The 23,115-nt window shown below is 39.7% G+C and overlaps 1 protein-coding gene across 8 annotated transcripts in view; it reads right to left on the reverse strand.

The window, feature by feature from the left end:
* Nucleotides 1-20,061, reverse strand: part of LOC123767627 (glyoxylate reductase/hydroxypyruvate reductase) — a 58,555-nt gene extending 38,494 nt beyond the window's left edge. For 2 of the 8 annotated variants that reach the window (XM_069310548.1, XM_045757446.2), the window contains exons 1-12: nucleotides 19,892-20,030; nucleotides 16,764-16,912; nucleotides 10,294-10,485; nucleotides 9,691-9,932; nucleotides 8,284-8,387; nucleotides 6,591-6,716; nucleotides 4,106-4,269; nucleotides 3,479-3,649; nucleotides 1,923-2,155; nucleotides 1,621-1,796; nucleotides 1,189-1,373; nucleotides 79-190 (exon numbers count right to left, since the gene is read on the reverse strand). In XM_069310548.1, coding sequence (XP_069166649.1) covers nucleotides 79-190; nucleotides 1,189-1,373; nucleotides 1,621-1,796; nucleotides 1,923-2,155; nucleotides 3,479-3,649; nucleotides 4,106-4,269; nucleotides 6,591-6,716; nucleotides 8,284-8,387; nucleotides 9,691-9,920 — 1,501 coding nt within the window. In that variant the 5' untranslated portion in view covers nucleotides 9,921-9,932; nucleotides 10,294-10,485; nucleotides 16,764-16,912; nucleotides 19,892-20,030. The other 6 variants (XM_045757448.2, XM_069310547.1, XM_045757447.2 and 3 more) reach the window with 6 other exon arrangements.
* Nucleotides 20,062-23,115: the final 3,054 nt, after the last annotated feature.

Here is a 23,115-nt window from a genome sequence, read left to right on the forward strand (position 1 = left end):
CAGATGATGGATTTTGTTCGCCGAGTAGATGGAATAACTACGCTCCAGATTTTGTGCATATGTATTATAGTACTGTACCTTTAACAAGTCTGAGGGCATGAATGGCTTGAACACAGTGGTGGAGGAGGACCCGAGGGGGAGGCAGAGTGCCGTTCTTCAGCAGGTTGGCCACGCTCACTCCGTCCAGCTCCTGTTCACATATCAGAACTTCTAATAACAAAAAAAACAGTATTTTTCAGTTGCTGTAGTACGTATTGTTTAAACTGGATTTTTACATTCTTCGGAAAACTTGATACTTTTTCCAAACCAATTTGAGAAATTTAAGAATCTAAACAACATCTTACAATTTTGGTTACAGTACTGTACTGTAATTCAAATCAAGTTTATTTGAATTAAAACTTATAAAGTTACCCAATTATTTTTTTAAATGATTTTAAGCACATCAGTACTAATTCTGTCAAAGCCTAACTTCATTCTTAATGCTTCCCTATATTTTAAATTGTTTTATATATGACTAATTTATGATAATACTTTAACAAATTTGTATTCTAAAGTTTACAAGAGAAAACAGTAATAGTTAATAGTCTTAAAACATCAGGTATTACCAGCCAAAATGTATTTTTTGAAGTAGACTATGGATTTAAAATATTACTAAGCTGGTAATTGTTATTATGAAGCCTGAGCAATATATAAAGATACACGAAAGCAAACTATTAAGATCAACCAAAATAAGTCAGTAGAGGACGGCTACCTTTGTGCATCAACAGGTATATGAGAGTACTGTATATTTGATCCTGGAATTGAATGTGAAGTAGGTAGTGGGTAGTACTGATCCTGGATTTACTCACAGTAGATGATGTTTACCTCTGGTATTGGACTTGAGGTAGATGCTAGTACAGTACTGTACTAGCATAGATGTATTCCACATCTGTTTAACATAGAACTAGTACACTTGGTCCTGGACTGCTTGTAGTGCAAGGTGCCTCTGGCCATTGCAGTCCTGCCTTTCATACACCGCTACTTACCTGTTTTTATTTTTATATTGCGTTATGAATATAAACGATACTTCTAGTATTTTTGGTAAAGGTATTTTATTGAACTGTATTGATATGCAAGAAAAACCTCTTCATATTTCTTGTGAGTATGGTGGAAATTCCTCAGATTCTAAACTTCTGATCCAAGACTTACCCTGTAGGGCAAGTTAGGGAGCAGCTGATGAAGAGGCGGGAGGCCAGCCAGGTGTAGGAGCGTGGGCATCATGTCGAGCAAGGAAGTGGGGTGGTCGACGGTGACCCCGGCAGGCAGGTGACCTGACCATCGGTAGATCCCTGGTACACGGATCCCGCCCTCAGCTCCACCCATAGCCTTACCCCCTGTGGGAAAAATGTTATTCTGTTCTGTAACTGGAATTCCTTTCAAACCATACAGTACTATAGTTGTACATGTATTAATTCTGCGTCATAATGAACATGATTGATGGTAAAACAAATGCTTCTTAATTGTATTTCATTACAGGTCTCAAAGGCAGCTATTGATAGAAAAAAATTTCTCATGATACTAGCTTCTTTATTATGAAGACCTTTTTGGGACATGAACACTTCATCAACTCTTGTGACTCACCTTTAAAGCGTCCATTATATCCTCCTGTACGCTGGCCGTCCGGGGCTATGGCCTCCAGGTGGGCGCCATGGTCAGACACGAAGTAAACAATGGTGTTGTTGTCAAGGTTGTGGCACGTGAGAGCATCCAGGATCTTCCCCACGCCAGCATCCATCTCCTCCACGTTATCCCCGTACCTGCGCATAAATCATCCCCTTTATTTTAACAGGAGACCTATTATTTGCCCATATACACACAATCACTTTGAAGATTTAGCGCCAATGATGCACAACAATTGGAACTCGATCCTCGTCTTTGCTCACCTGCCATGCCTGCTGCGTCCAGCCATGCTTGGTAGTGTGAACATGGGTGTATGGACGTGGGCGAAGGCGTGGTACAGGAAGAAGGGGCGACTGTCATTTGCGTGGTTAGAGATGAACTCAAGAGACTGATCAACAAGTCGCTGAGAGAGACCCTCCAGCACCAGTGGCTGCTCCACCACCACCTCATCCTGCATCACTAAACAGTTCAGGTGCTGCATCAACCATGGGGAGACCTAAGAAACCCACCACCACCAAACAATGTATTGTGGGTAATGCTGAAGACATAAGAATTTACAACATAAAAATGAGAAAATACCAATTAATGTTCAACGCATACCTGAAGCATACCTGGAGAGAGTTTTCGGAGTTCTTCTAGTCCCGAGCTTGTAATAACTTGGTCCAACAGGCTGACCTATAACACGTTACCAGGCCGTTGGGAGTCATGAGTACCTACTGGGGCCTGACACTAATATCTGGCTCACTCAATAGCTAGACAAGGGAAGTCTAAATATACAAGATCAACCCAGACATAAAATATAACACCCCAAAAAAAACAACTGCATAGAAAATAGTAATAAGTCTGATGCAGACTATATACACACTCTTAGTCTAGAACCAATCACCAGTTAGCAACATTCCCTCACCGCCAGATGGCAACCCTGACCACTCTGGATCCTAGCCAGTTGCCCCCATCAGACATATATAGTCTTAAGCAAAGGGAAGAAGGGTTGAAAAGCCCAACAAGTCATCTCATACTGCTGCTAGAAATCATAAATAAGAAACATATAACCTGAAGTCTCGCTTTCATCTTGTGTTAGCACTGTTACTTTACTGACCTTTTGAGTGGTTTGTCGTCTTCAGCAGGATGAGCAGTTACCAACATGTCCTCCCATTCATTTTGCAGGCTGTTCAGATGTCTCAGGTGTTCTCCACTTTAGTGTGGACACACTGACTTCTGTTCTTTGTTACAGTGATCTCAATTGTGAAGTGTGTATAGTAGCTGTTTTTGCCTAATCCGATTCTAATCCTAATCTAATCTAATCTAATCTAATCCTAATCCTAATCCCTACCCCTCAGGTTTTGAGTATTTTCCATTCTCTCTGACTGGGTTCCTTCTTCTGGATCGATATTCCTTTTTGATAGCTAGTTCCTCCTTACTTTGTGAGCCTTGGGGCTCTGTATTCATTCCTGCTCATCTTCAGTGGCTCTGCCTGTCTGAGGATTTGCCCAATCCCATTCCTTGATGGTTCAGGCTTTTCAGTTGTCTTTCGAGTGTGGCCATTTTGTCTACACCTCTTCAGTGGCGTGTGTTCAGGCTTGTATCGAGGTCCCCCACCTAGGATGAACAACTGACCTTCCCTTGGATGCAACCCACAACAGTCACCTAACTCCTAGGTACCTATTTACAAATGCAGCTGGTGAAAAGAAATGTACTCAAACATTTCTGTCCCAACTGGGGATCGAACCCAGGATTCCAGACCGAGTCGGGAATGTAGACCACCATACTACAGAATCTAGTATATATACCATGCATACTCCACAAATTAAAACCTTACACGCCACCACCATTGGGTGTGCAAGCGGTAGTGTGTCAGAAGGAACCAGAGGACAGCGGCCACCAGCACGACCACCACCAGGGGAATCACGGTGACGAGGCATCGGCACTTGCACCGCCACCAACCCACAAGGATCACCAACATGCTTGCCAGACAGCCTCCAGTTAAGCCCTGAATACAGAATTAATGTTAATGTCCAGTAAAAACTTTAAGAGCAATATATTTGCTTTTTAAATTCATACATAAATTAATTATTGATCAAAATGCATTTTATAAAATGCTTTTCATGTGGTGCATACAAATATAATTAAAATTTACTGACAATTTTCAATGCCACCTTTTTGGGTCTACAAATGTTTTGATCAGGCATACAAGTCATAACAAATAAAATAACACAATCTAAAACTGTCATTTAGACAAAGTCTGATCAAATTATAAATACAGTATACATAAAAATAATATATTACAGATCAAAAGACTAGTTCCTGTAAAGAATTTTAGTCAATGTCAATTTTCTATGGAATAAAATATTATAACTTTCCCTGCAAAAAAAAATATTAATACCCAGTAATTAGCATAATTACAACCAAGTTGTTTGCTTCTCTCAGTACAAATTATTGACCTCACCTGGTAGAAAGGATCATCTAGAGGGAATATCCAGAAAGGATGGGAGCCAGCTGCGTCAGATATCAGTGATAACGGCAGACCGTAGAAATACTGGAAGCCGTGACGTTTGGGTCCCAGACACCCTCGCCCGAACGCTCCACACATCTGACCCAAATGCCACTTACCTGAAATGGTTATGTTATGTTATGGAATTCATAATGCCAGCAAGTGGTGAAGAAAAATGGCTGAGTACAATATATTCTATAAATATAGGACATGGTCCTGGTTGTACAGTCGGGTTCGTTCTCGACGCACAATTGAGAATTCCGGGTCCGAATCCTGGGCGGGACAGAAATAGTTGGGGCACATTTCCTTTCAACTAATGCCTCTGTTCACCTGGCAGCAAGTAGGTACTCGGGAGTTGGTCAGCTTGTTGTGGGGTTGCATCCTGGGCGGGGTCAGTAATTTGGCCTTGAGGGGTAAGACCTTGATATAAGTCTACCGTGTACGAATACACTCTGGCTTCCTGTCCTCCGACACACTGAATGAACTATTAAATATTTTGGGAATATTATATACCAACTGTAATTTAAAATAAAGCCTCAAGTGTAAAGTAATGTAGAGTAATGATCATAACATTACTCTACAATACTATAAATCATTTGAACTTTGAACATTTCCTGATAACCTGTCCATAAATGTGGTGATCTCACTGAAATCAACAACTTTAGACAATATCAGTTCTGCCTACCTTGTCCAAAATATTTTAAAAGCTAACGTACAAGTAGTTTTACTTCTACCTAGCTAAACATAACGTCCAGTACAGTATTGTATTCAGTTCTTGCCATTAGTTCCATTTAGTTCTTGCTGTATGATTTCAGACCACAAAATAAGCACCAACGAATCTTTACTTAATATGCTGGACTTGATACATGTGACTCTTATCAACAATGAGTACAGAGTGCCACAGGCTTTCCGAACCCCTTGGGTACTGAGACTGAACGAAGAATCTATTGTACACACATAAGTGGTTCTTCATTCTGAAAAGCTAGAGAAAAAATTGACAGTTTTGTTGCAGAAATTTGACAGTATTCTGTTTGTACTCACCAATATGATAAGTTCTGATTCACTTGCTAACCTGAAGATTATAGTTGATGGAACATTGTTACTTAGATGGAAAAGGTGGTGGTGGATGCTGATAGTGTTGGGTTGACTGAAGTGGAGATTAATGGTGATGAGGCAACCTCAGCAGACTGCCTTTCACTGTGTACTCAATTGTAGTTCATGCCATGGCAGAGTTTCAAGCTTCCGAGCCATCCATTAGTGTATGAACAGTGCTTAAGTAGCACCAAGTACGGTCACTGGGCAATCTAGTTCTCTCTTTATTGCACATTTTTATTCAGACTGCCTGCCCACCAGTTAATCAAACTTTTTTATTTGGAGAAACCCAAAATGGGTAACAGGCATATTCAGATAAGTGACGCCTGGAAAGCATGTGTTGTCTATATTCCATAGGTCTATTTGGTGACCTGCACAAGGCATTTGACATTTAACCACAATAACCTTCTCAAACTGCAACACTTTGGAATCAGGAATCACTCCCTACAATACTTTTGATTTTACCTCAGTGACAGGTACCAGTATGTTTCTGTGAACGATGCTACTTCATCCACATTGTCAATTAACACTGGTATTCCACAGGGTAGTATACTTGGTCCACTTCTCTTTCTTATTTATGTCAACGTCCTACCAAATGCATCACAACACCTGAAACCAATTCTTGTTGCTGATGACACAACCTTCATTTTCTCAAATATTAACCCACTTATTTCAATTGACAGCTGAACTAAAAAAAAAAAATTGTGGCTGCTAATAAACCTTTGACATTGAAAATCCTATTACATAGTGTTTGGAAACATGACAATCAAACTGAACTATGCCACTGATACCACACAGACCTTGAACTAAACCTTTTATTTATGACAGTCATCACTTTAATGGTCAAAATTGCAAATAATTATACAGCAAGCCTTGCCAACAATGTACTGTACAATGTATCGGTAATTAAATTAACACTATGATGACATTAGTGCCTTACTGTAATCACTACTATAAATTCTCCTTTGTTATACAGTATTAACAAAAACAAGGCTAAACGACAGCTCTACCCAACTATATTTAATTTATACTCAACTGATCACCACTATGTAACTGTAGACCAAACCAGAGGTGGTGGTGGTGGTGCTGCAATTTACTATGATCAGGAGTTAAACTGCATCAACGTTATTAAAACTACAGACACATTTAGAGAATACCTGATTTACCTGCACAAGGCATTTGTGCAGGTAAAATACAGTATATATTTTGTCTTCAATCTTCAATCATATTTTGTCAAAGATTAACGTAACAATTGTGACTTCTTCTCTGCAGACAGTACCTTCGCTAGTGTCATTTCCTTTATTGGTTGAACAACTCTTCAAGTAATGTTTCAGTAAGAGGTACTTACCTATGGCAGCAGTGGTGTAGTTGGCAGCAGAGAGTGCTTTTGCTATTGTCACTTCCTCCAGTGGCAGGGAAACTTTACTAGCAATGTGAAGGATCACTCCTATTGTTCCTTCCTCGCCAACTAAACCTATATAACAAACATGAATTTTGTAGGGAAATACAAAAATATGCCATATTATTTGATAATAACTTTGCAATATGATAAATCATAATAATATTAAACTAAATATTTCAGAGTTGTCACTGTATATGATTTCCCATCGTCAGTAACAAGAAGTCTGTTAAGGCTTACTGAGGTTCCCTCTGGCCAACCACAGCCCTTCCCCCAGAGTGCAACCCACAACAGCTGCCCAACTCCCGGCTAGATGAACTAGACAGGTGAAAGAAAACAGTAACCAAACTTTTTATTTCTATCACGATAATTTAACCAGGAATCTTCCCGCTGTGAGTTAACTGTGTTGATCACTGTGCTTAAGGGGGCGTCTCGTTGGCATCTGGGTCCAAAAATGCAAAAATGAAAACTCATTCGATTTCAATCAAACTTTTTTGACAAGTTCTATATGAAAAGTGTTTCATCTGGTCCAAGTTTCAGCATTGTAGCATAAATAGGAAGGGAGAAAAAAAATATTGAAGCAGTTGTGAAAATTATGCAAAAATGGTCAAAATCGATTATCAATCAAAAGTGTCAACTGAAATCATAACTATGACTCTTTGCTATCACAATAGCTTATATTAAACAAATATTATAATTAGTTTAATTGGAAAAAAATTTTAAGGAAAAAAAAAAAAAAAAGGATTTTTTTTCTTTTTTTTTTTTAATATTTTTTTTTTTCATTTTTTTTTTTGGGCGATTTGCATCAAACTTACACACCTGACTGTACGTAAGCCTATCTGTAAGGATGCCAATTTTGGAGAAAATTGGTTGATGTCAACCCCAGCCACAGATTTTAGAACCTTAGACTTTATTCATTTCTGTTTTTTTTTCAATTGACACAATCGTTTACAAAACTGATTCCTTTTTTATTCAATTTACATGAAACTTACACAGTATATGTGGAGGGCATGTCTCTACATTGGGGGGCTTTCATTTTTCTCTAAGTTCATTTATTGATTTTATAATAGCAATAAACATGCCATATTTGCAAAAAAATTTTGGGGAAATTTGAACATTTGTATTAGGAAAACTAAAGATGTTTTGGAAATTCTAAATCCCCAAATCCTTTATTATATGCTAATGTGTCAGAAAAGTGTCACAGAATAATTATATCTGAAACGTGTGTTCTGAAGTGTGGACTTGAAAATGTGTAAAAAACGTTCAAAAAAAAAAAAAAAAAAAAACTCCCTTTCTATTTACGCTGCAGTACTGAAACTTGGGACAATTTAAGCACTTTTCATATACAACTAGAAAATTAATATTGGTTGACATTGAACAACTTTCATTATAATAACCAGACGGCCCCTTAATTACTATTCACTGTCTTCTTACACCTCATGCTTCTTTTCATCTAGCAAGAAATAGGTGCCTGTGAGCTAGTTGACTGTTGTGGATCACATCCCAGATATGATATTCATTGTTTAGGAAATCTCCATAGCCATAACAAGTTTCTTGCTCCCAACAATATGGAAATATTATTATTATTATTATTATTATTATTATTATTATTATTATTATTAATAAAACGAGCATACAGTACCAAAGCGATTAGGGTAGCGAGCAGTGAGAAGAGCAGCCCGGCTGGGAGTACAGAGAGATGCCGCCGCCAGGTGGTGCGTCAGACGGACTCCATCCTGAGCCAACCTGGTGAATATCTAACAATATTATCATACTTGTGCCTTAGTAAGCAATTACTGTTTTTGAAGCAGACAGTATCCAGAATATTATCAGTAATACTTATAGTCTAATTCCAAATACAATACAGTACTGTCTATGTTCACTAATCCGACTCACATGGGGCCTATCCCGTCCCATCTTGATTAATATCCTCCAACTTGTTTAGTATTTTAAAAGTTGCAATGCAATCAGTCCTGTCATGTCTGGTGTCAACATATGCCTTTTCCCGATGTTGCAAGTACTGTAATTGTTAGAAATTTTTTTAATTGGTTGTATCATCCATCTAGTTCTCTTTCGTTTCTTTCTTCTTCTTGGCACATATTTTTTAACAAGTTCACTGATGACCTTTGTGAAATTTTCCTACAAAACGTCCATGTCTGGATTTCCTATTAACTTCCTCTAGGATTTATTTTGCAATTCCTCTCTCATTCCATGATAGTCTCCTCAAGGGTAGTGTAGAAAGTCATCATCCTGGACCGTAATTTCTAGAATTCATTCTCGAGTTTCTAGAACTGCATTCCACCTTAGAATATTGTGGCCACATGAAGAAGCAAGCTTCTTCTTTACCTGGATTTGATCGATCATGCCCTCTTCTGATGTGGGTGCAAGATGTAGAATGCTGTTACAGTGAGTGGGCTCGGTTACACACTACAGTATATGAGAAAGGAGCCCAGTACTAGGTCAAGAAATTCCCCCCCCCCCCTTCCACTTGTATTAGGTTCACTCGACCTATTGTTTCATTATTAAAGTTATAAAGTCTCCCCATTATATGAGTTTGGGGTTGAACTGCAACATTTATCATATTGTGCCTATTTATGACTTCCTCTGCTGTTGCTGTGTCAGCCCTGTAGCATACTCCCACTGTTAGTTGGCTACCATTTTGAGCTAGTATATTGCACCATACAGAGTTTGAGGTCCCACTGCGTTCAATTCCTCACTGCTGGTTGCAGTCATGTCCTCTTATATATATAGCATCACACAACCTGCTCTTGTTGTTTTCTCCTTTCTGAAAGGTGGATGGTAATCGGGATTCTCAGCCTCAGTATGGGCACATTCAAATCCCCAATGATCCAAGTGAATGAAATGTTATTACCAAAAATTACATTTTCTATAATCTGCCAACTAGGATTAATTAGTAAGTTCAGTTTAAGCAGAATGATAAAAACAACATTAGTATAGCTGATATACCTGTCTAAATAGCATGATAATACTAAGTATGGCTGATATACCTGTCTAAATAGCATGATAACACTAAATATGGCTGACATACCTGTCAATGTTTGGTGTGTTGATAGTGGTGTTGCCATAACAGCCAAGGTCCCCGATACCCAGATCATCAACTAACATCACAACTATGTTAGGAAACCTCTGTTGATGATGCAATTTTTCTGGTTGCTGATGTTGATCTCGTTCCTGTTGTTGGTATTGCTGTTGAAGCCGTTCACATATGGCAGCTGTCACGCTAACCACCACCAACGCTGCCCACAACGCAGCTCTCATGTCACGTAGTCTCTTATGATGCCAGAAACCATTAATCAATCAATTTGTACATACTGAAAAGCACTGTTCATCAGCAGTGTACAACAACATTCAATTTATTACACTGGAAATTCTCAATGTATGCCTGAACTAATTAATTAGCTTTAAGACTTGCTCTAAAGGCCTTGCACATTAGTGACTTTGCGTGAATATAATTTATACACTAAAATCATTTCACAACCCATTACATCTTATATCTATATCTATCTTACATCAATCTTATAAGTGTTAAAATACAGTAAACCTAAATGTCACAGCATGACTTTTGTGTTACAATGAACATACAGTATATATATTACAAAGCAAATTCCTGACAATAAAAGTGTTAACATACCTTGACGAAGAGTAGCCTTGAAATAAGCAACTATTATTGCGACCACCAGACTTTCTTATGGTGTACTGAGTCTCTGCTCCTGCTTACACATAACTTGATGACTGACAGCTTCTGGCCACATCCAGTTCTATAGGCCAGACAGCAGAATTCACTGTGGCTCACAATGATTAGCCAGAAATACCAAGGCCAAGCCTGCAACATAGCTACTCATTATATAACAATGTAACACCACTATGAATATAACTAAATAATATATGTAGCACTACTACTTATACTGAGTAACACTTCCTATCGGTTGCACTTGGCAACAGTCATTGAACACTGTAATATGAGCTGACATATGATGGTTACACCAGAACCAAAAGTTACACTGCCAACAAGAAAATGCTACACAGGATTAAAAAACGCTGCCACCATCTGCCTTGACCATTGAGACTATATCAAGCAACAAGGCAAGAAACATTGCTTGACATGGAGAGTACTTTCTAAAACTGTCATTAATTATGGGACGGTTGTCAGCCCACTATATCCAAAAGGCTAAGAGGATTCAACAATTGACACAGACGGGAAATTTAACAAAAGTTTATTGAGAACAAAATTATGCTAATCACCACTATAAATCCTACTCTAACACTGGCCAATAATTAAGAAATTTAGACATGGAACAAAACCCTCAGAGATCACACTTTACCTTAAGACCTTTGTCTCTCCCTCCGGTGGATTCACTCTGTCCCTCCCTGGCTGTGCGATGTTCTCTGATCCACTCCTGACCCTGGTGTCCGGCACCCTGTCTCTAAGACTCTACAGGACCAATATATGCAACCCAAAAGGGGGGGAGGGGGAGATTTGCTGTTGCTACCTAGATCGAAAGAGGTCGGGCCACACGTGCACAAACACTCAAGAATTTTCATTAAGCTTGTTTGACATTCACCATACGCTGTTCAAGAGAGGAATTATTAATTACGTGTGTGACTGACCTTTGACCTGGCTAAAAGGGGGAGATCTATGGATGTTTACACATAAGAACCTGGGGTCTAATTCCATTGCAATGTTTGACAAGAGTATCATGAAATATTACATACTTGAAACTAGATGACTAAGATTAACCCAGGAATTTTTAATCAACATACAAGATAATCCAGAGGTCACTGGGCTGACCTCTTGGAGAAGGCTTCCCTGGGTGTGAACTCTGGGGGAGGGGTTATGGGTGTTACAGCTCCCTTTTCCCGGAGTTAAGACAAAATCGGGTGTATGATAATTAAGGCCAATTTTGTCTTATCCTAACTCATCCAAAATACCATAACTAAACCCTAAAAGAAAAAAAATTAGCCAGTGACATATTGATAAAAGTAAGCTAACTAAATTAACATGATGCCAAGTACATTAAACTGTTACACTTCAGTAAGAACAACACATAAATGTACAATGAAAGAAACAAAAGTACAAAAAAACGCATTGGCGAACATACAAGCAATGATATCCTGACATATGATACAATTCCGATTATCATAATATGACAATACAGTATGTCAATGAAAAAAAAAGACAAATCCCGATTGCACCCTAGGCAGTCCAGCAAGACTTACCCCGAAGGCTGGAAGGCCAATACAAAAATCGCCTTAAAGCTAGCATGACATATAAAAAAATAAAAAAATTCCTAATGGAACAGGAAAATTACAAGTAACTAAATATAATGTCAAAATACAAGTAATGACACACACAGGTCCAAACACAGTGACAAATTAACTTAAGAAAGCGTCTGCAACAGTCTGCAAGTCCTTACGAGGAAGAGCAACCAAGGTAGTGAACCGGAACAGATGGTCCACTAGCACCAACACGTAGCGATTACCAGAATGACTACTATGTAAATCAATCAAATCCGCTCCCACTCGATCTAAAGGCTCAAAAATTTCAGGGAACTCTTGTAGTGGCGCCTGTACCTTAGGGGTACCTTTTCGTCGTTGGCAGTTTGCACACGATATAACAAACTTAGTGATATAAGATAACATCCTAGGAAAATAAAATAAAGTTTTTGTTCTCATATAGGTCTTAAAGACCCCAGGGTGACCAGCTATCTTAGATGCATGAGCAAGTTTCACGGCTGATGATCTTAACGTGTCGGGGATGACTAACTGGTAAACCACACGATCTTTCATGTCGTTAACATAATATAGGACACCCTTCTGAAGGTCAAAATGCTGCAGGGGAAAGTTACCTTTCTTCATAGGATATTTACCACCCTCCAAATATTCAATTATTTCCTTCCATCACTGTTCTTTCATTTGAAATTCTCTCATTGTATCACTTGCAATGGTTTCAATGTTGACATTTACGTTAACTGACGCGATGTTCCTACTCAACGTATCTGGCACAACGTGAGATGGTTTTGGCTTATAAAGGATCTGAAAAGAGTGAGCTGACAGCTCATGAGACCAACGGGACATCCGGGGACACTTTGTTTTCTTTTTAAATATATATGTGAGAGCTCTGTGATCTGTGAAAATAACAAAATGCCGTTGGAATAGGTAGGGCTCAAAATAACGAACACTTTCAACCACAGCAAGCGCTTCCTTGTCTGTTGCTGAGTATCGAACCTCCGGTCCCTTCACTTTTCTACTGAAATATGCCACAGGGTGAGGATGGTTCTCTGAATCACGCTGCATTAAGCATCCTCCTATGGCAATACCACTAGCGTCTGTATGCACCTCCCACTCCTTATCAAAGTCAGGCACAGCTAATACTGGGGCGGTAATTAATTGACTTTTGAGCCTAGTATAGGCCTCATCATGCTCTAAGGTCCACATAAATTTATCATTCTTCTTTACAAGGTCAGTTAAAGGCGCTGTTATACTAGCAAATCCCTCAATATGGCGGCGGAAGTATCCGGCTGCTCCCAGAAACCGGCGCACATCCCTTGCTGACCTAGGCCTGGGCATCTCAGCAATGGTGCGGCATGAGTCTGGGTCAGGGCGGATGCCATCTGTGCTCACCTGGAACCCCAGAAATTTGAATTTCTGAGATGCCAGGGTGCACTTGTTGATATTTAATTTGAACCCTACCTTGTCTAACAATGAAAGTGTCTCAGTCAAGTCACGAAGGTGTTTATCAAACGACCTGGAGTAGATAACCACGTCATCCAGGTATGCTAATGAATGAATACCCAGCACAGGGCTGAGGATGAAGTTAATAGCCCTATGAAATGATGAAGGGGCTGTCTTCAGGCCAAAAGGCATGCGCTTAAACTGAAACTGGTGAACCCCATCAGAGAATGCTGTTTTCTCACGGTCCCTAACTGCAACCGGAATGGCCCAGTATGCTGACTTAGCATCCAGAGTGGAGAAATACTTGGCTGCCGTGAACTGATTTATAATTTCCTGAATCCGAGGTAAGGGGTACACATCCCCCTTTGCAATTTCATTAACTTTCCGATAGTCGACACAAAACTGGTAACTACCATCCGGCTTGCGCACCAGCACCACCGGAGACAACCATGGTGAAGTGCTTGGTTCTATAACTCCCTGTCTTAACATCTTCTGACACTCCTCTCTGATAGTTTTCTTAGCCTGTTCCAGGAGCCTCCACTGTCTCGTATACACAGGCCAGTGATCACCTGTTGGAATGGTGTGCTCAATTCTGTCTAACAACCCAATTTGATCGTCGTCCGTTGCAAATAATTTGGGGAACATCCGCAAAACTTCCCGCACCCGTTTCCTCTCTAACTGTGGAATGTGCTGTAAATCTAGTGCTGATATTAATTTAATCAAATTGTTGGTATCGCAAGGTGGCGCAAGCACCGTTGTGCCGTGCTTAGAAGTCTTACTAGTGTCTCTAACAATAAGAGCGCCACATTGCTCAGTGTCAGTAAGTGTTTCCGATGGATCTGATTGAAAGATCGATGTCTCATCTAAGATAATACCCTGAGACACCCGATCACCCACTTTGAAACGGTAGGTCTTGTGCGAGAGATTGACTACAGGTATGAGGGCACCTTTGTCCAGGACAACAATTAAGTGGTGAGGAATTAATAGTTTATCAAACCTGCCAGCCACCAGAAGGGTAGAACCAGGCTGGATATGACAACCCACGGCCACCCTAAGGAACCTAAATGAACGTGGTGAGCAAGTCTGCTTGTCGAAAGCATGGAAAATACACAACTTCTTATTATTGTCTGGAGAAGACTGAAGCAAAAATTTCGCGTAATTGGCATAATGTTTCTGCTTCCGCTGGATGGAAGCCACAACAGGTAGATGGTCAGTCAATGTCACCGGGTATGATGCAGTGCCTAATTTCAACCGGCAGTGTCTCGCCCCTTTCTCAGCAGACAGAGAATATGAGAACCTGTGTAAGAAATCCATGCCAATCAAGACATCACCCGGATAAGCAAGATTCTGAACCACTGTACAAGTGTGAGGGTACGACCCATCATGAACACATATGTCTACTCTCATCCTGCCCACACATGCTCTTCCCCTATCTTCTCCCTCTGTGCCCACACACTTCCTTTCCCTGTCAATGTAACCAAAAGGTTGTATCCAGAATGAAAATTTGTCATCTGTACACATGTTTTGAAAATCAATATGGTATCTGAATTCACTATTATTTAAATAAATGCTAAAGTCTATGGACTTGAAGCTGAATATTTCACATCCCGAGACTTCGTGAACGAGGGGCACTAGGCTGGCCCCATCTTCTTTGTGACGCTCCTGATAAAAATCACCATTAGTCAAACAAAGCATAACGAGGCTAACCCCAAACATCTGGCCTTCAACCTCGACGCAGACATTCCCTCACAGATATATATATGGCTTCTAAAAACACTATTATAAGCCTTTTATGGGGTTACTGAAATGCATATGTTGCCCAATCACCAACTGAGTGTATTTAGTATTTGCTTTTACCTAAGATAAGAATTAAGGAAATATCAGAAGGCCTATTGGCCCATATGAGACAGCTCCTATTTACATACATTCAATGCAATTATTGATTCAAACAATTTTCCCACAATAAACATTAAGCTAAATGGCTGATAGTTCACAGCAAATGATCTGTCTCCCTTCCTAAAAAATCAGTACCACACTTGTAACCCTCCATGATTCTGGTACTCTGCTCGACTCTAATGATTACTGATTATGCAAGATTAGAGCTCAATGCTCTTCTTTACCTTCTTGAAGCACCCTGGCAAACACATTGGCCAGCCCTGGAGACTTGTTTTGCTTTTATTTTTCTATTTGTTTAATAACTCCCTCCCTAGTTGATCAGACCAGCAACCAGGATGTCTGGTCAGAGACCAGGCCACAGGGACATTGATCCTTGAAATCTCCAACAGGTAGTCAACAGGTAGGTAGTCTGGTAACCGCTAAACTAGTCAACCTGTCCTCTTCACCACCAATATAGAGTTCTTAGGCTGAAGGCATAATGTTCCTTCTTTGATAAATACAGACAAAATATTGATTTATAATACTGTACTGTACTACTACAGTAATTTATTTGTCATTATCAGTTATCTGATCTGTCTCAGTTTTTAATGGCCCTGTCTTTTCCCTATACTTTGTTTAATATAACTGAAAAGTCCTTTAGGATTTCTCTTTGCCTGCCCTGCTTTATGTACTTCATAGTTTCTTTTTGCTTTCCTTATTTTTTTTAACATTTTTACCCATGTTGACAAACTTGTCCTAGATTAACTTTCCCATTCTTAATCCTTTTGTACGAGGCTTTCGTTTTACACATAAGATTTTTAGACCAATGGTATGTATCTATCTGGGGACGTATTGCAGCCTCCCCACAGCACTCATTCTCCAAAGTGGCAAATGAATTAAGAGATCTTTACAAAAGCTGTACAGTAGAAGGCTATGCCAGAGTCTACTCAAGTTCCTTTACCTTCGAGACACTCCAAGGTGAGGACTTACTGAAGTTGCCCACTTCCTCTTATGGGCAAACACACTGCTTCATCTACCAAAGTTCCTCATGCAGAAAATCAATCTCAGTCCTCAGAGTCCCATACATTGCACTAAATCCCCATAATACTTTCTGTTATTGTTAGCTTAGAGAGCACCATACCAAACCTTCCAGCACAAGTTGACTCACCTTAAGTGTAAGGAAACTGACCAAAACATCTTGTAGTGCTCAGAAATTTAACTTAGATCTGTTCAATTGTGAGTCAACTGTGCCGAGCATTACATTATAGGTTACAGGTATAGGAAGGAATGCTAGATCTACTTGCAGTTAGCCCCTTTACCACTGATTCACTTAAAATATCTTTTCAGTACCCATCTTTTGCATGAATTTATTTTGAAAATGTACGTTTAATAATTACATAACTTGCTACAAAATTTATCAGAATCTACATAAATGAACCTCAGGAAGATACACACACAAAAATATCAATAAACAGATTCAAGTACTACTTCTAATAATTCATTATCATATAAAATCTCAATATCAAATTAAATGATAAAAAGAGAGTTACTCACTGCAATTTGGCAAAGTAGCAAGATCATGTTCAGGAGGGAGGGGTTCTGGCATCATCTCATCCAGTCTTGCTGCACAAATCTTGTCGGTATTCAGAGCATTGATTACAGCTTTGGGGCTTGACATTATTGAAGCGTATACAAAGATGGTTCTGAAAATTCATAATGTTAAGTTATAACCAATTCTACTATTTTCATTTGTAAATTTTATTAAAAATGTCTTCAAGCTGCAAAATCTAAACATTATCTAGTCTTTTTAGAACCCTCATTCCATTATTAGAACTACTTCACATACCGTACCAGTTATTAATCAACCTGTCCTCTTACAAAGAACGTCTTTTTCACTCGTATGCATTACTAAGGCCAAAAATCGTTGGACTAGAAAATGGAAGTGGCTCATGAAAGTGACATACTATCCCATTTTCTGTTTTGGGTTCTCTGGCTCAGTCTGTTAGGTTAGAAGAGGACACATTAAATTAACCGTTTTCTTGACATTGTGAAACCTTAGGAGGACGGGCTGAAGTAACACATATTCCCATCACTTTCCAATCATTTCTTATCAATCCTTATTAACTAACCACAAATATCTTTGAGAACTCATTCATGTTAACATACTGGATTTTAGGTTTGTATGCTTCAACCCATGTTAATATTGCACTCTCAGAGGTCAGGATTGCAAGGAGCATACTCTCACAAATCTTTTCTCACATCCATGGTAACATTTTGGCCCAGAATGGCACTCATCAAAACTGCAGAATTTCAACAGCTTGAAAAAGTACTTGGTATCACTTGTTTTTCTGGTAATATTTGAATCTTTTCAAAGGTTAGACCATGGAAATGCATGTATCCCAAAACTATGTTCAGTATAAAATAAATATCTATAACTAAATATAAATATCTATAGCTGTGTATGAATACAATACAGTATTACCAATTATATACCAACAAAATAGTTTAAATAGCAACCAAACCTTAATTCAGTCTCCGTGGTGTAGTGGTAAGACACTCGCCTGGCGTTCCGCGAGCGCTATGTCATGGGTTCGTATCCTGGCCGGGGAGGATTTACTAGGCGCAATTCCTTAACTGTAGCCTCTGTTTAACGCAACAGTAAAATGTGTACTTGGATGAAAAAACGATTCTTCGCGGCGGGGATCGTATTCCAGGGACCTGCCCGAAACGCTACGCGTACTAGTGGCTGTACAAGAATGTAACAACTCTTGTATATATATATATAAAAAAAAAAAAAAAAAAAAAAAAAAAAAAAAATTAACCTAACAAAAGAGGGTTTCACAGCAAAACATGTGCTATTTTAAATAAAGTATGAGTAATACATTTACTATCCGAGCCTGCAGGATCGAGCTGTTAGCTAATGGACCCCACCTTTATAACTATTAGTCTTCTAATACACTGATTCCTAACCAATTTTCCTCTATCACATCTGCAACATAATGTATATTTCTAACTCAAACACACACATGTTCAATTATGAAATTAATACCAATGCCCATAAATCATGAATATTATCAATATTATGGGTTATTATAAAAATATTCAGTACTGAATCATAAGAAGTTATAATATTTTGACAATCATTCTGACTATCATTCCTGCTGAGCTAAATTTATTCTGCCAAGACTTCCGACAAATGGACGCATCATCCTTACAAGCAAACACCACGACGCACCTTGTTTGTTCAAAATAACTTTTCTTTGTCTCCTACATATTCTCCAGGTACATGTTGTTAATACGAGAAAAGTTATATTTAACAAATTAACAAACGATGCTGATTATACAGTATATTCAAAATCTCACACAAATGGCAAAATAGCGATGCTCAAACTTTTAAATTTGTCAAACTTGATAAGGACAAACTACAGTTAATACAAATACAGTACTGGGTAATTGGTACCAGGTATCATAAGGAATTAGTATCTATTTTATCCAACACAATTTCACCTGTAACAGGGTAAAGTGTACCCAACTACTAGGCTGAACCTTGACTACCTCTTGGGTCATTATCACGCCTAGGCAATGAACTACCATACCTGTACAGCTGTTATCAAGCCAGGCCAGTGAACTACCTCCTGGGTCGTTATCAGGCCAGACCAGTGAACTACCTCTTGGGTCGTTATCAAGCCAGACCAGTAAACTACCTCCTGGGTCGTTATCAAGCCAGACCAGTGAACTACCTCCGGAGTCGTTATCAAGCCAGGCCAGTGAACTACCTCTTGGGTCATTATCAAGCCAGGCCAATGAACTACCTCTAGGGGTCATTATCAAGCCAGGCCAGTGAACTACCTCTTGGGTCGTTATCAAGCCAGGCCAGTGAACTACCTCCTGGGTTGTTATCAAGCCAGACCAGTGAACTACCTCTTGGGTCGTTATCAAGCCAGACCAGTGAACTACCTCATGGGTCGTTATCAAGCCAGGCCAGTGAACTACCTCTTGGGTCGTTATCAAGCCAGACCAGTGAACTACCTCCTGGGTTGTTATCAAGCCAGCCCAATGAACTACCTCTAGGGTTCGTTATCAAGCCAGGCCAGTGAACTACCTCTTGGGTCGTTATCAAGCCAGGCCAGTGAACTACCTCTTGGGGTCGTTATCAAGCCAGGCCAGTGAACTACCTCTTGGGGTCGTTATCAAGCCAGGCCAGTAAACTACCTCTTGGGGTCGTTATCAAGCCAGGCCAGTGAACTACCTCTTGGGGTCGTTATCAAGCCAGGCCAGTGAACTACTTCTTGGGGTTGTTATCAAGCCAGGCCAATGAACTACCTCTAGGGGTCGTTATCAAGCCAGGCCAATGAACTACCTCTAGGGGTCGTTATCAAGCCAGGCCAATGAACTACCTCTAGGGATCGTTATCAAGCCAGGCCAGTGAACTACCTCCTGGGTCATTATCAAGCCAGGCCAATGAACTACCTCTAGGGGTCGTTATCAAGCTAGGCCAGTGAACTACCTCTTGGATCGTTATCAAGCCAGGCCAGTGAACTACCTCTTGGGTCGTTATCAAGCCAGGCCAGTGAACTACCTCTTGGGTCGTTATTAAGGTTAGTGAACTACCTCTTAGGTCATTATCAAGCCAGGCCAGTGAACTACCTCTTGGGTCGTACTGAAGAGTGGTCAAACTGTACCTGTTCCGAGTGTGAGGTGAGGATGGGAGACGCTTGAGGAGGGACTGGTTGTGGGAAGTGGCACTCGCAGCCTTGACCAGGGTGGCGAGGGCTGCTGGCACCAGTGACACTCTGGCTGGCACTCCAGACATTAGGTAACATAAGGCTGTCTCCCAGCCCCCCTAACACACACATTCCAAAATGATCCGCAGAATCACCACTCTGACGTCACAATGACGTCACACACACACACACCTTATATAGCGTATCTGAGGTCACACGCGTTAGTAGTGATATATACAAAATGTAAGGTAAGGTAAATGTTAGGTAAGTTAAGGTTAGGTAAGTATAGGTTAGGTTAGAATAGATTCGGTTAGATTAGGTTAGGAAAGAATATGTTTGTTTACATCTTACTAATGACGTTGTGCTATATAACTTTTGGCGCTTTTTGAACCCCTTCCCAGAGTGTTGTTCTAAATCAGCCATACAGGATGCTACTATGGAAACTTCCAACCCAAACTTATGAAAACATTTATATCAAATTGTTAAGATCCAATAAACTTAGATAGTACTTTATTTCTGATCTTTATTGATTAAAATTTAGCTAAATCCTAGTGTATTACATTATATTAAGAATTATATCCGTGTATTACTCTCTATGTGGAATCAGCTGTTTCCTTCACATGTACCCAGATTAGCGATAAGTTTCACTCGTTTTAAACATTTCTTTTATTAAAAGTAAATCATATTTTTGTACGCAGATCATTATTTATTCATGGCCGAAACGTTATACATAATTAGTGGCTATATAAAGTATACAAGTACCTTGGTTAGTTCCTGTTGTGGGAGGCAGTATGCCTGTTAGACTTACCAAGGCCTCATTAGGTCAACTATAGTGATCTACCTGTTGATTGAAAGTCGAAAGGCGGGACTAAAGAACCGGAGCTCAACCCTCCTCGCAAGTACAACTAGGTGAGTACTAATCTAGTTTGAACAACTATGTTTGATCAGGAATCTATACACGAGCTGATTGACAGTTGAGAGGCGGGACCAAAGAGCTGAAGCTCAACTCCCGTAAGCACAACTAGGTGAGAACTGACCTTCCCCAGAATGCAATTATCAACAGCTGTCTAACTCAACCCGTCCTCGACTCAAGTCCATTACATCCAGCGGTCGACCCCACTAACGCATTCATAAATTTTGACACATGCTGTTCAGTCAAAATAGAAATCTTCTCATATGTAAAATAATATTATAATATATTAGCATATTGTGCATATATATGCATAGGTTAGGTTAGGTGTTTAGGTTCTGTTGGCGATTATTTGTATTTGTAGTACGTGGGTGAAGCATTTACAGCGTTGTGGTTCGAACAAAAATCGTCAGTGAAGCACTTGTTCCGGAAGTGTTCGAACGTCAGCAGTTGTGAGTCTTGTGTAAACCGTTTTTCATTCATAAAAAATGGGGTTTGGCGGGTGCATGGAATCACTTTTGGGTCTTTGTTTGGAGGACGGGCTGGTCTAACTCCCGATTATCTAGAGTTACTTCTTTCTGACAGCCCGTCCTCCAAACAAAGATCCAAAAGTGATTCCATGCACCCGCCAAACCCCATTTTTTATGAATGAAAAACGGTTTACACACGACTCACAACTGCTGACGTTCGAACACTTCCGGAACAAGTGCTTCACTGACGATTTTTGTTCGAACCACAACGCTGTAAATGCTTCACCCACGTGCTACAAATACAAATAATCGCCAACAGAACCTAAACACCTAACCTAACCTAACCTATGCCTATATATACACAATATGCTAATATATTATAATATTAATTTATACTTGAGAAAATTCCCGTTTTGAATGAACAGCATGTTAAAATTTATGAATGCGTCTGTGGGGTTGACCGCTGGATGTAATGGACGTGAGTCGAGGACGGGTTGCTTTCTGGACAGGTTCATCAGATGCAAGAAAATGTGCCCAACTGTTGGGGATCGAACCGCGGATTCCTTGGTTGTGACCAGCAGAGAATGTAGACCCAACATGATCCACTAAGTAACTTTATTGCAACTGATCCTTTATAAATATATTATTACTAAAATATTATTATTATTTATAATATTCTCTCTCTATAGAGAAAGAGAGAGATGTATTTACTCCTCTGTCCTGTACTTTGGTACTGGTATGTTTATGAAATAATAAATGTTTACTCTGCTCTTGATTCGTGAGCTGCTGTTATTTGTAACATTAACCAGGGGATCACACCATATGGGTTGCTCTGGTAAAAACATATTTAAGGTTCACCTTGACTGATAACATATTATCTAATCTGACGATGCTCAAGTTGAACAAAGATTAGAACAAATTCCGTTGACAGTAATAGGCTTGTTATCCAATAAAATTTATTGAAAACTTGGTTTGTTGGGGACAGGAACCTGTGTATATAATAATTCATTTTGTAGAGTACCCCCCAAACTACTGCCCCTCCCCAGGATGCAGCCCCCACAACATCTGCCCAACTTTAGTATACTTATTTACATTTCCTTGTAGATGATCAGGGACATTAGGTGAAAGGAAAAGAATTTCGGATTTTAAGTCGAGAACGAAGCCAACTGTACTACGCGACCCTGTCTAAATTGACAATTTTAAAGGCTACTAAAAATGTTAGACTTGAGCTAACAGATCATACTGTACTCACCAACTGAAATCTATTTAATATTTTCGAGTCATAGTATTTTATTTCAAGATTTCAGGTAAAAACCAAAAACGTATTTTAATTTGTTGAATACCTCCTTAAATTTATTGATCACCCTTATACTCATTAGGTTTTAGAACCATACTGTCATGTCTTAAAGATTGCATTGTTAAGTGCAGTCCTTGTATTCCGTTGCTCCATTTGTACACATCCAAGAAATTGGTTTTGAATTGTAGGTAGTGCAGGATTGAGCAACTGTGCAGGAAACTAAGTAGCTGGTGGTGGTCACCACGGGCTCTCTCCGGCAGGTGTCTCCATCGTGTGTGTGGAGACCCTCCTGGCTCACGCCTGGCATCACGCCATCTATGTTTGTGGGGGGGACCTTTTCCCATGGGTGACGTGACTGAATTTCTAATACGTTCACACGAGCAGAGTTATGCCATCCCGGGAGAGGGCGCCGCGGAGCAGTTGACCTTACTGACAGCCCAAGCGCCCTTCACCGTTGGATGGTTTGCTGGACGAAAGGTTACCAGGACGAAAGAAGAGTTCCAAG

This window comes from Procambarus clarkii, chromosome 67 (assembly GCF_040958095.1).
Source record: "Procambarus clarkii isolate CNS0578487 chromosome 67, FALCON_Pclarkii_2.0, whole genome shotgun sequence".
In the NCBI taxonomy this organism is placed as follows: domain Eukaryota; kingdom Metazoa; phylum Arthropoda; class Malacostraca; order Decapoda; family Cambaridae; genus Procambarus; species Procambarus clarkii.